The sequence below is a fragment of the Plecotus auritus genome (genome assembly GCF_963455305.1).
Source record: "Plecotus auritus genome assembly, chromosome: 1".
NCBI classification, from domain to species: domain Eukaryota; kingdom Metazoa; phylum Chordata; class Mammalia; order Chiroptera; family Vespertilionidae; genus Plecotus; species Plecotus auritus.
This window is the reverse complement of record NC_137770.1, coordinates 20,569,447-20,583,140: the sequence shown is the minus strand read 5'-3', so window position 1 is coordinate 20,583,140 and position 13,694 is coordinate 20,569,447. Positions and strand designations below refer to the sequence as shown.

At 44.8% G+C, this 13,694-nt stretch overlaps 1 protein-coding gene across 1 annotated transcript in view; it reads right to left on the bottom strand.

Annotated features, from left to right (window-relative positions):
* The window catches only part of STON2 (stonin 2), a 144,604-nt gene that overhangs the window by 43,303 nt on the left and 87,607 nt on the right, over positions 1-13,694 (bottom strand). Inside the window, exon 5 of the mRNA XM_080665585.1 lies at positions 7,131-7,301. Within this exon, the coding sequence (XP_080521711.1) occupies positions 7,131-7,301 (171 nt within the window). The remainder of the gene's footprint in view (positions 1-7,130; positions 7,302-13,694) is intronic.

Sequence of the window (13,694 nt, the reverse complement as noted above, 5' to 3'; positions counted from 1 at the left end):
CAGTTTACTTCCCCTAACACTGCGGTGGGAAATCTCATTATTATTGAACACCTCGCTGCCAGGCTTCCTTGTTTCCCATGGAGCATAAATACTGGGAGGGCAGGGTTTCTTAGGAGAATAAACTCAGTAGGTAATGATATCCTCATGGGCCTTTTGTGAAAGAAGACAGCATCAATAAGATTGCCAGACAAAAGCTGAAACACCAAAAGGACAGGTTGCTAATCTTGGTTGGCCAGTAGACGTGGTCTCAGGGAAGTTACCTAATCCTCTGCACCCCCGTTTCCTCCCAGGTATATTTGATACATCACACGGTTCCAAAGGCACAGAGTCATCAACAGCAATGCTTACACTAGTAAATCAGTGGCCTGTAATAAAGTACACCATTATTATTCTCAGTAAAACCCTGTATAACATGGTTTTTACCCTGGAGACTATCTGAGAACCTCAATCATATTTTAGAAAACTGGTTTCTTATCTGAATCAGAGGCATAGGCTACAAGCCTTTCACAAAACAAATCGGGGGAAGATAGGCCATCAGGGAGGGATATTCACCAAAATCTCTTTTAACCATAGCAGCGTTGGGCTAGGGTTTGGGAAATGGTCCCAAATGTTTGGACTAAACGGAAACTTTTTGCTTCAGAAAGACGTGATGATAGCACAGGGATGTTGCATAATTTGAAGACTCGACTCTAAATAATGCCCCTCCTGGAAGTGGGCAGTGGGCAACCAAGCCTAGTGACCCATGGCCTTTACATTGTGGAGGATGGGGTGAGGGTGGAAATGGAGGAATTCTATTGAGATGCCAGTGCCAATAGAACGGTACTCCGTGCCTACCAAGTTTGGGGTACTTGCAGGAATTCTTTTCCCTTTAAAATTCCATTGGCTAGATCATAGTAGCCAAGAGTCTGACACTTCTTGCACATAACAAGGAACAGGCTGCTTCCATTTGATGGACACTTTCTGCCTCTTGGTTACTCTGGGACCTAGCTATGACTTCACCAGCATTTCTCAACAGGAGAAAGTGAAGCTCCCTCACATGTCCTCTCCCAACACGAAGGCTTACCTTCACGGCCCTAATTCCTCACCTCTCTCACTGTCCATGCCCAATGCCACATGACTTAGCAGTTTATCTCTGCAAATATAAGTTTCCCTGCCCTTTGACCATGGGCTTGGCCGTGCAACTTGTTTTGACCAACAGGATGTTAATAGCTTGATGACATCACCAGAAGCTTGAAATGAGCTTGCTCCTGGTGGCTTGTGCTCTTGTGTCTCTACACAGCCCTGAGAACATGCCCAAGCTGACAGCTGTCCCAGAAAGAGGATGAGAGACATGTGGAGGAAACTCCAGGTAAGCCCAGCCAAATCAGCTGGTTCTCCCCACACCAACCTGCAGGCATAGGAGTTAATAAAAGCATATGATTGGAGGCCACTGAGAGTTTGTGGTTGTCTGTAATGCAGCATTTTTATAGCAACAGCTAACTGATAGACCTACTATAGTAAAAATCCACCTGCACTTTAAAGGTTAAAACACTGTTTGCTTTGTTTTCTTAACACATTAGTAATGGATCTCTGATTTTTTTCCCCGCCATTAGACTATACAGTCCTCAATGCTGGATCCTATTACATCCCCAATGCCCAAGATTTATTCATGGAGGCCATGAATAAATGTTCTAATTCCCAGGGGACACAATGATAAGCAATACATAGTTCCAGCCATCAATCTGCACCTGTGAATTTTTTTCTCATCTAGGACCAGGTCAATGTGCTTTAGCCCAAAGGTGATTACAAAGTTTACTTATGCAGCTGGAAGTATACCAAGTCAGAAATGAACTCTGAACCACATCACTGTCGTTACTTAAGTAAAGGTGAACTGGAATCATTGCAACTTTTAGTAATGAAAGGGACTGACAAAAACACTGGATTATTGGTTTTCAATCCTAGCCAATCACCAGAACTTCCTTTTCTTAAACAACAACAAAAAAGTCTTTATTGGTTTTAGTGAGAGAGGAAAGGAGAGGGAAACATTGATGTGAAAACATCAATCGACTGCCTCCTGCATGGCCCCACTGGGGACCGAGCCTGCAACCGCGCACATGCCCCAATCCAGAATCTAACCTGTGACCTTTTGGTGCATGGGATGACACTGAACCAGCTGAGCCACATGGCCAGGGTAATCAATCACCAGAACTTTCTAAATTATAGATTCCTAGTTCTCATCTATATTTAGCTGAATACTCTGGCACAAGGCCCAGGTGTCTGGGTTGTTAAAAGGTCTCAAAGTAATGCTGATGATCACAAGAATTGCATCCCGCAATAGAATCCCTCCATCCAGTGACTGAGTCTCATGCTGAGTTGTGCTAAGCATTTATGATGACATTAATAGACCCAAAACTGAACATAGAAGGACCATCTCCAGGTGACCACGTGTACCCATTAGTTATTGTTAGCATAACAAACTATTCCAAAACAAGTAGCTTAAAATGATAAGCACTGATTATGCTCACAAGTCTGTGGACCTGGATCAGTCTGTCAGAGCTCTGCTGGGCCCACTCAGGTGTGAGGTCAGCTGGCTGGTCTAGGATTGCCTCACTCACACACCTATCTGGTATAAGATTGCTGTCACCTGGGTGACAAGGGTCTCTGGGACACAGCAAGTCCAGGAGTGTCCGTATGGTAACTGGACTGGATTCTGAGGGGATAGGCAGAAGTATGCGAGGCCTCTTAAGACCTAGGCTGGGGTCCAGTATAATGCATACCTTTACTTCTGCGCATTCTACAGGCCAAAGTAAGTTATAAGGCCAAGCTCAGGTTCGGGGGCTGGGGAAACAGACTCTACTTCTTTTTGTTGTTGTTGTTTTAATTGATTTCAGAGAGAAAGGGAGAGGGAGAAATGATAGAAACATCAGTGACAAGAGAGAATCATTGATCGTTTGTACGCCCCCTACTGGGGAATCGAGCCCCCGACCCAGGCATGTGTCCTGACCAGGAATCGAACTGTGACCTTCTGGTTCACAGGTCGACACTCAATCACTGAGCCACACCAGCTGGGCCAGACTCTACCTGATAAAAAGAGCTACAAAGCCATATCACAAGGAACTAGATTCAAAGAGGGGAATCACTGGGGCCATTTTGACAACCAATTTATTACACACCTAATGTAATGGGAGATAAAGATCACCTGCAGCCAAATGCGGTTTCTAAGTGTAGGCCAAACTTTTCACTCTAATCTCAAGTACTATAAAATCCCCAGATTGAAATTGAATCAGCTATTCCTCATTTCTACTGCCTGCACACAAACGCATCTTACTTAATCCTCAAGATCTTGGTGTCAAACTAAAGCAAAAGGAATCTGACTCAGCACTATTTTATTCATTATTTTATTCATTACTTATTTTTATTAATCCTCACCCAAGGATATTTTTTCCATCGATCTTTTAGAGAAAGTGGAAAGGAGGGGGAAAGACAGAAACAGTGATGTGAGAGAAGCACATCGATTGGTTGTCTCCTGCATGCCGCCCAGGGCCCTGCAGGTAGGAGCCTGCAACCGAGGTATGTGCCCTTGACTGGAATCAAACCCAGGACCCTTTGGGCTGCAGGCTGACAGTCCATTAACTGAGCAAACTGGCCAGGGCTCAGCACTATTTAATATTATCCTTCAGGGGCTTTAAAGGTGGTGTGGATGACATGCCATCCTCATGGGGATTGTTCAGGGCAAGTGTCTCTGTGATGTCTCTTCCTGGCTTGGGATGTGCCTACAGATGAAATGTGGCCGAAGGATCAGGGCTGCATCCTCTAAAGGATCCAAGGCATCAACGGGAGCACCGATGCGTAGTAAGAAATATTACAGGAAAAAGATAACATCTCAGACCAGCAAAAAGCCCGAGGAGCAGGAAACTGGAGCTCACTGAAGATTACAGGCTGGGGCTAATGATACTTTAGCCACCAGCTGTGGCTAAGCCCTCTTCACTTTATATCCCTAGTTCGCTAGCCCTTGCCCCGACTGTGACCACTTAGGAAATGCACTAAAACTACGGTGGCTGAACTCACAGCTATAGTTATTATAGCATCCCTACAACCAGGGTACTGCTTTCTGGTTTAAAAAAAAAAAATCACCATGACCTTTTGGTTAGCTCCACTCAGTTCTCTAAACACCTACTTGTGAGGTCTGGGACAGCAGGGGGTGGTAGAGAAATGAATTCCAGAAAACACAGGATGACAGAGAAGTGGCAGAGGCTGGGCTGGGATACAGAGAGTGGGAGGAGAAAGAAAGCATATGCTGCTCAAAGGCAAGGTTGTTGAAAGTTCCCAGTTTGGTTCCCATTTGTAAGGCCAGTTTTCAATCTGCCTGGTAGGGTCACTGCTTAAAAGACTAAACAAAAGGAGTGCATGAAAACACGATGAAAGAAAAAGAAATGCTAGATTCACCATGAAGATGCCTCAGAAACGCCAGATTCAAGAAGAAACCACACTCAACTTAGTTTATGAAGAAACCCTAGGAAATTCTGAAACTGCAGAATTGGCCATCAATAGCAAACACTGCTGCCCGGCCAGTGTGGCTCAGTGGTTGAGCATCGACCTATGAACCAGGAGGTCACGGCCCAATTCCCGGCCAGGGCACATGACAGGATTAGAGCTTAATCCCCAGTTGGGCGTGTGCAGGAGGCGGCCAATAGATGTCTCTCTCATCGATGTTTCTATCTCTCTATTCCTCTCCTTTCCTCTATCTCTAAAATCAATAAAAACATGCTTTTAAAAAATAGCAAACACTGCCCACTCTCCTCTACACTGGATTCTGTCCCTGAGCACTGAGTCTGGGAGAGAAGTGGGTTTGGGAGGGATAACGATGTTTCTATACCCTAAGCAGTGGTCGGCAAACTGCGGCTCACGAGCCACATGCGGCTCTTTGGCCCCTTGAGTGTGGCTCTTCCACAAAATACCATGTGCGGGTGTGCACATACAGTGTGATTGAAACTTGGTGGCCCATGCGCAGAAGTCGGTTTTCGGCTCTCAAAAGAAATTTCAATCATTGTACTGTTGATATTTGGCTCTGTTGACTAATGAGTTTGCTGACCACTGCCCTAATGCATAGTATCCAAAGTGCATATGCCTATGGGGGCCAGATGGTTACCAGTATTGTTACGCCCATGGTTGGCTTGGGGTGGCATCCACTTGATTTTCAATCATAACTGAAAAGAGTCACAAATTTAAACCTCGAATCTCCAGTAAAATCATCATAATTGTTCCCACCCCCTTCTTGCTCACTCGGCTACAAAATAAGTGGCATTCTTGGATCACCTTCTAAAGAGCTGGCTGATTGGGCTGCAGTCACTCTATGCTTTAGATATATTAGCCAAAGGGAAACCTAAGCTATAAGGAAGCAGACTACTGGCATTATTATCACAGAAACATTATAACGGCAATGACAAAGAGTTATTGATTTCAACAAGAAAACATACTATACTTTCCTAAAACTTAGCAGAGGGGTATGCACTCTAAGAAGCGGGTTTGCACCCTGCCTGTGCCCTTCCTACCTTTTTTTGGTACACCAATTTTTAGGGCTGTTGTTTTTTGCTGATCTAAAAACCTACATATGGTAAATGTAGGTTGCTCCTAACAGAGAATCCTTAAGTTGCCCACACAGCGGTGCCAAGAAAGAAACTGCTGCATTCGTAGAGATACCTGGGCACAGGCCAAACTTCCACATGTGTCATGGGAGTGCCTCTGGCCTGGGCAGTTCCCTGCACCATTCTCCTATAAAACCCCTTAGCTCAGCATCTTCACACTCTAATGTCATCAGGACATAATTCCTCGAGTCTGTTCAAAGAACAGGGCCGTCTCAGATGGACTACGTACGTAGTATAGTATCGAATTAGCGTTACCATAGCCTTCTCTTTCCGACAGCCTTTTTCTTGAGCTCTCCCCAGGTATGAAAGTTTGGGCTCGGCCAGCACCAGAGGCAGCAGTTGTATTTCTTCCATGCCCATGCAATCCTTAGCCTGTGTTTGGGATAAGTTGTATTCCTTCATCTGCCCATACAATCCAATAGTTTGAGTTTATTTATTTTTTAATATTTTTATTGATTTCAGAGAGGAAGGGAGAGGGAGAGAGACATAAAACATCTATGATGACAGAGAATAATTTATCTGATGCCTCCTGCACACTCCCCACCCCACTGGGGATCAAGCCTACAACCTGGGCATGTGCCTTGACCGGGAATTGAACCATAACCTCTTGGCAATAATTTGTGTTTAGAATAAGTTGTATTGCTTCTATGCCCATGCAATCCATAGCCTGCGTTTGGAATAAATATTGAAATCAGAAGCCTGTTAACAATGCAGCGCTTGATGACTGTGAATAACTCTCTCACCCACAGCAGTTGAAGGAGAAGGCCTGGCAACAGCCCCCCACAACAAACCTGCTCCCCAGCCTCCTCCATGTGCCTTCCAACCCTCCCCTCAAAGAATTCTCGACACACCATACAAAGATCTCTGTTTTCTCCCTTAAATCCCACATGAATCCCACATTGAGCATCTGTTTTCTTCACAGAGCACCACAGATTTAATTCAATACTGCCATGTTCATCTATATTTAATTAGACCAACGTATCTTTAAACTCTTTTACTCAAACCCTTCCGCTGGCATCTTTCATTCAACACGAAAATCTTTTAAAAAGGGTTTTCTGTTTGCTTGGTTTGTTTTGTTTGGAGGCAAAACGTCATCGTGATCTATATTAAAGCTATGACAACAATTGAAGCTACTTTTCAACTAGTCAGAGGTGCTCATAAAATGCCCACGATCCTTAGCACTTTTCATTCTTCAAAACGTATTTGATAAGCAATGTAGTCTTTAATTTCTTTCCCCCTTACAGGGCCAAAAGGGTAAGTTGTACTAACCAGAGGTAATTAGTACATTAAGTTTTGTTTCAAGGCCAGGCTATCAGGTTACAAGTTCTAATAAATCCTGCTGGGAAAAGACACTTCTTTTTCTTGGGATGACTGAGAACTAACGAATCAACCAAACAAAACCCTTCCATTCCATCAGAAACTCTCCCGTCTAAACACAATAGAAAAGAAAAGCCAACCCCAAAGCAAAGAAAATGAATGAAGTGGTCCCTCTGCTGGCAGCCTTACCATTGGGAGTGGAGGTCCCCTCTGGACCCTCACACGGGCTCTGGCTCCTCCTGGAGTGGGGTGAGGGTGGCGAGGGGTCCAGGACGTGGGTGCGGGTAGAGGTATGCTCCATGCATGCCTGAACAGGACTCACCGCCGTCTGCCTGCCTGTCTGCCACTCTGTCCTCTCGTCTGGGTGGGAAGGGCCAAGATGAAAAAAAAAAAAAATGTGCAGGTTACTCACTGGCCTTCCCAGGCAGGCGGGCACACCCAGGAGGAGGGAGAGGCAAGACGCAGATGGGGAGCTTCCTCAGAGGCAGAGCTTGAGATCTTGCTTCTGACTCCTTTTGTTAATACTTCCTGAACTTTAAACAACCTGCACAGGCATGGGTACTTTGGGGAGGCAAATAACACTTGAGTAATTAGATTCCAGGGCTTAATGCAAAGGTTACTTTGAAAAGGCGATGCTTTAGCACACACACTTTAAGATGTAACTCCGAAATCGGTTTCCACTGTGCTCAAGCATGAATGTGGCCTGGGAAAGGCGGGGAAGGGGCTCCTTTGGTGCAGGGGCTTGGAATGGCTGGAGCAGGCAAAGCTTGATGGGATTCAGACAATGAATTTCGCTGGGCTCCGAATTGTAGAGAAACAGGATTCTTTGCCTTGCATAAAAAGCACATTCTTGAAACAGGTATCTGGAAATCAAGAGTTTAGAAATGGATTCCCATTGAAAATTAAAAAAAAAAAAAAAATCTTGCCACCTGATAGCCTTGCCTTTGATAAAGCCTAAAATGAAGCTTTGCATCAATGGAGAGATCTGGGGCTAATTTGTTTTGGTAAGTGTGGTGTTCGCAAACAGAGGCACAGCAGTGTTATCATAGAAGGAGATGGACCAATGGAGCGGAGAGTGAGGAGGAGGAACTAACACCTCTTAGTACCATTCAGGACCAGGTTCTTCTCTCATTTAATCCTGGAAATGCCCATGGGAGGGGGCATCATTGCTTCTCTTTCACCTGTGAGTGAGCACACTGAGACCCAGAGGTTAGGCAACCTGCCGAGGGCTCAGCCAGCCAGTGAGTGGAAGACCCAAGATCTGGGCCCCAGTTTGCCTGAATCTAAGACCCACCATACCCCTGGGCAAGTCTTCCAACATTCCTGAAGAAATATTCTTCCAACATTCCTGAAGAAATATTCACTTGCATTTGACCTAAGGCTAGGTTAGCTTTTCTTAAATATGTATACCGGTTGCAAAACTGATATGCTATCCTATATAATAAAAGCCTAATATGCAAATTGTCCCCTCAACCAGGAGTTCGAACGGGAGTTCGACTGCTCACTATGACGTGTGCTGACCACCAGGGGGTGGCGCGGAACATGGCAGGCATAGGTGATGAGGCACTGGCAGCGGGCGGCAGTGGAAGTGCTGCTGGCTCCAATGGTTTCCCGGGTGAGCCAGGCCGCAGCCACCAGGACCACAGGGGCCGGTCGGGCTCCCGGTGGGTTCGCCCAGGAGCTGGTCTGAGAGGCCAACTGGGAGAGAGAGCATTGCCCAACCATCTTCCTTGCAGCGCCACTGGGCAGCCCAGAGGCCCATGCCGTGCCCCTGGCCCATGGCTTGGCTGGCTGCACTCACCACATCTCCGCATGGGGACTTGGGCGCTGTGACTCAGGTGGAGGGGGGCACGTGGGGGCCCAGGGGCTCAGGTGCTGCCCAGGACCCAGAGGTCAGCTGGGACCTGCCCTTCCATGCCAGACGCTCGCCAACCAGGCCTAGGGACCGTACCTGTGCATGAATTTCATGCACAGGGCCTCTAGTAGAATATAATGCTAAAGGATAATAGATACAATAGAGGTAAGAAAAAATGTACTATACAGATTTCTTTCCGGTAGCTTCTCACGATCTTTACTATGCTAATATATATTATGAATTTCCCAGCTGGGGACTTACAGAGTGCCATGTTTCCTTCCCCAGAGCTTTTTTGCTTAGAAGGAGATCTTTTGGGTTTGGGAAGCACTGTTAAAGAGATGGATTACTATACTTTTCTCTCTGCTGTGGTCTGAATGTTTGTGTTCTCCCAAAATTAGTATGTTGGAGTCCTAATGTCCAATGTGATGGTGTCAAGAAGTGGGGCCTCAGGGTGGAGCCCTAGTGAAAGGGATTAGTGCCCTTATAAAGGAGATCCCTCAGAGGTGCCTGGTCCCCTCCACCATGTGAGGATACACCAGAGAGAGGACCCCTATCTGACCAAGTTCACACCCTGATCTCAGATTTCCAGCTTCCATAACTATGAAAAATAAATCTCTGCTGTTTATAAGCCACCCAGTCTGTGGTATTTTTTCATAGCAGCCTGAAAAAACTAAGACACCTTCCTTTTCTGTGGTCTTTTTTTTTAAGTTTTCTGATTATAAGTCAAAGTCTACCTATTCTAACAACCAATTCCCTTCCCCAAAGGTAAGCACCATTAAAATTTTTCATGTATCTGCTTAAGGAATGTTTATGCATATAAAGCATATATGAATACCCTTTAAAGAATAACACAACTGGGACTGAAGTATTTATTCATTTGGGGGGCGTTTGTCCCCTCCCCTGCCCTCTAATTTAGCATAATCTTCATGTCCAATGCATTTGCTTCTTCTTCTCACACTCACAAGGACCATCCATCCAGAAAGAAGTCCACACCTGGCATAAATAGTGCAGCCCTGCTCTGATGTGTGCACGTGTTTAAAAGATAAAAAAGGCTCTTCTGCGGTCAGGAGTAGGGAAGGAACAACAGTGGTCAGCGGCACCCAAGGCAGGACCCGGGTCCCAGTTCTGCTATGGATGCTCCAGTCAAGCCACAGGTGGGAGTTCCAGTGTCCTAGTCTCTGGAGTGAGCATGAGAGCACCTCCCTCAGGAGGCTCTGATGGAAGATTAGCTAAAAGGAGGTTGTAGAATATTTATAAACAGCAGAGTACCGGACAAGTAGCAGATAGTGACCAGCTCCTGGCTCTCAAGACATGCCAGCTGGAGCCTGAGAACTGCGTTAACAGAGGAACCAGGTTATTTCTGTCGTTCATGATCCCCAGCCTTGGCCTGCTCAGCCGCTGCTCCCAGAATAGGTCCATCAGAACACTGACTCGTTCGAGAGCACTGTTCCAGTAGGAAATGGGCCAGCTTATACCTGCTTTTCCTCTCCCTTCCCCCCTCTCTTAATCTCTCCCCGCGAACCCCCTTTGGACACAGACCTTTTCCTCCATTCCTCTTGCTCTATCAGACCTTCTGAACTACTTCCTGTTCACATATCTATGAAACTAATTTTAAACTTTTGGTTATGGAAAATTTCAAATGCATATAAAAGTGAGAGAAAGGTGTAACAAAGCTTCCACAATGAGCAATTCAATCAAACCTTGTTTCACCTCTATCCCTACCCACTCGGGAATATTTTGAAGCAAATTCTCAGTATCACACCATTTTATCCATAAACATTTCTACATGCATCTCTAAAGGATAAGGACTCTGCTTGTAAACAAAACCAAAATGAACTATAATTACTTAAATCTTATCTAATATCCAGTCAGTATAAAATTTTCTTCAAATGCCTCAAAATTTTTTTTTGCACTCTCTTCAAATCAATTCTGCAATTAATTGATAAATGTTGCCTTTGTTCATCTAAAGTTTCTTTTTCCAGCTTTATTTTTTCCTTGCAATTTATTTGTTAATAACTTGATTCTTTTGTCATATAGCTTGTCCCATAATCCACATTTTAACGATGGCATGATTTATAATGAATTCATAGTAAGATCTGGAGGTTTGATCAAATTCAGATTTGAGTTTTGAATAGAATAGTAGCTGACAGGTGGTTTTCCTTGAGGAGGCAACTCATACTTGACTACCTCTGGTTTTGTGACTTAGCAGCCAACTAATAGTCAGTGCTTAGGTATCACTCCATAGAGACTAGAAAATGGTCATATTCTCCCATTACTTCTTCATTTATTAATCAGGGTGCTATTATGATTAAAAGTTTTACATTTGCCTAAATGAAAGCATATATTTTCCATTTGGGTTTTTGCCACAAGGAGTTATGGTAGATGATGGATATATCATCAGTTCCTTTCTATCTACATATTTCATTAAAAATCTATTATATGAAAAGACGATTTGGTTTCATTAAAAACAAAAAACAAAGAAACCACCTCACCATTACATTTCTGGGAGAAAAGCAAAGAAACATTATTCAGAAACCTTTAATCAAAGGGTGGAGCAGGACTGGTCCACGGTACATCATTCACATTGAACCTTGATTCTGTATTCTATCACTTGTGAGCTCTGTGACTTTGGTAAAAGTTTTTAACATTTTTACCCCTAGTTTTCTCTATAAAATGGGGATAACAATACTTACCTTATGGCTTTCGTAAGGACTCATGATAAATTATGCAAAGGACATTTTTCTAGTGTCCAAAAAAATAGTAAATTCTCAATAAATTAGTAGTTACTACAAGTTTCACCACTGTTTCTCCCATACCTACCTATCACAGTGCCTTGCAAACAGCAGTTGCTCAATAAATGTTAGGTGAATAAGCATAGGGCCAATTAGCTTTATATTGTCCCAAGCCAATGATAGCTTTAATATTTCAAGATTCTGGGGATATAAAAATAAACAAAACTAAGTATCTGCTTATGAATTTACATTTAATCATAAGTAGGAATTTAAAAGCTCGTAAGTAGGAATTTAATAGCAGCCTGAAAAAACTAAGACACCTTCCTTTTCTGTGGTCTTGTCCCCTGCCCTGCCTTCTAATTTAGCATAATTTTTAAAATGCATCTTTATTGTTGAAAGTATTACAGATGTCTCCCTCCCCCGCACCCCCCATTGATGCCCTTCACCCCACTCCCACCCTTTCCCCAGGCCTTCACCACACTATTGTCTGTGTCCATGGGTTATGCATATATGAATATAAGTTCTTTGGCTAATCTTTTCATGCCCTCCCCTTCCCTCTGAAATACGTCAGTCTGTTGGATGAAAAAGCTCATTATTTGCTCCCAAGTTAATTAGCTATTTTGAAAACAGTACTGTTGGTAACCCACAGGATTAGGGCAAGTGAGGGACACAGGATCAACTCAATTACATCACCAGAGACTGAGAATACATCCATCTTCTCCAAAAGAAAACTAAATCAGTGCTGTTATTACATTTGACATGGCCTAAGGTGCATTCAGGACTCACCTAATGCAGTGGGTTGTGCTATACCCACCCTCCCCGCCCCGCCCCCCACCCCCCCCCCCCCCCCCGCCCCAAAGATAGGCTGAAGTCCTAATCAGAGCCTATGACTATGACCTTTTTTTTGGAGTCTTTGCAAATGCACTATAGTTCAGATGGGATCATACTGGATCAGGGTGAGCTCTAAATCCAACCACTGTGTCCTTGGAAGAAGGGACAGGGAGACAGATACACAGAGAAGAAGACAGAGTGAAAATGGAGTCAGAGATTGGAATTGTGCTGCCATAAACCAAGAAATGCCAAGGATTGCCAGTAAATGCCAGACACCAGAAGAGGAAGGGACGGATTCTAGCCTCCAAAGCTATGAATCAATTTCTCTAGTTTCAGGCCACCCAGTTTGCGGTAACATGTTACAACAGCCCCAGGTAACTAACCAGTGAGCCCAGAGCAAAGGTATGGACCAATCAGCCTTCCTGCAGCTCAACTGTTTGGTGGGAAAGAGGAAAGGAGGAGGGAAACCTAGACAGGAGGAGCTGAATCAGCTTTCATCTGTCTGACATCAGCTAGGCCTGGGACTGACTCTTCAAAGCTGTGCAAGTACCAGCAGGTAAGCCGGCTTCACCTGAAAAGCAGGGAAGCAGAGGGTTCAGACGTCTTTGGCACCGATACCTTTGAAAGGAGCTCTCTGTGGAATGTGGCAGGGATGCAGGGGGGGCGGGGATGGGAGGAGGGGACAGGATGACACTTTAACATCCTCTTCCATGGGTGTAAAGGAGAAACTTGAGCACCATCCAGGCACAGTGGGGAAAGCAATCCATCCTGGGCACCCATCTCTCCATCCTTATTGTGTCTCTGGAAGGCTCAGTGGTCTACTGGAGATGCTTCTAAGCAGTCCCCTAGTTGCCTAACCATGCTGAGCCTACACCCCCCTCCCACTGAGAAGTCGGTGCAATAATGCAGCAGAGAACTGGGATGCAAGAGCTGCTGGTGTGCCCTAACCGGTTTGGCTCAGCAGATAGAGTGTCAGCCTGCAGACTGAAGGGTCCCAGGTTTGATTCCGGTCAAGGGTATGTACCTTGGTTGCGGGCACATCCCCAGTAGGGAGTGTGCAGGAGGCAGCTGGTTGATGTGTCTCTCTCATCGATGTTTCTAACTCTATCCCTGTCCCTTTCTCTCTGTAAAAAAATCAATAAAAAATATTAAAAAAAAAAAAAAAGAGCTGCTGGTGTGGCACCCTTTATAAAGCCGTTGTCTGGATATTTCTAACAGTAACGAGTGGTGTTGGCCTCACATTCATGGAACCTCCTTTGGGTACCAAGCACTGAGCTGGACACTGGAGAGACTAAGAATGAGCTATCGTCTTTGATAAATTAAGTGTGTTAGCGA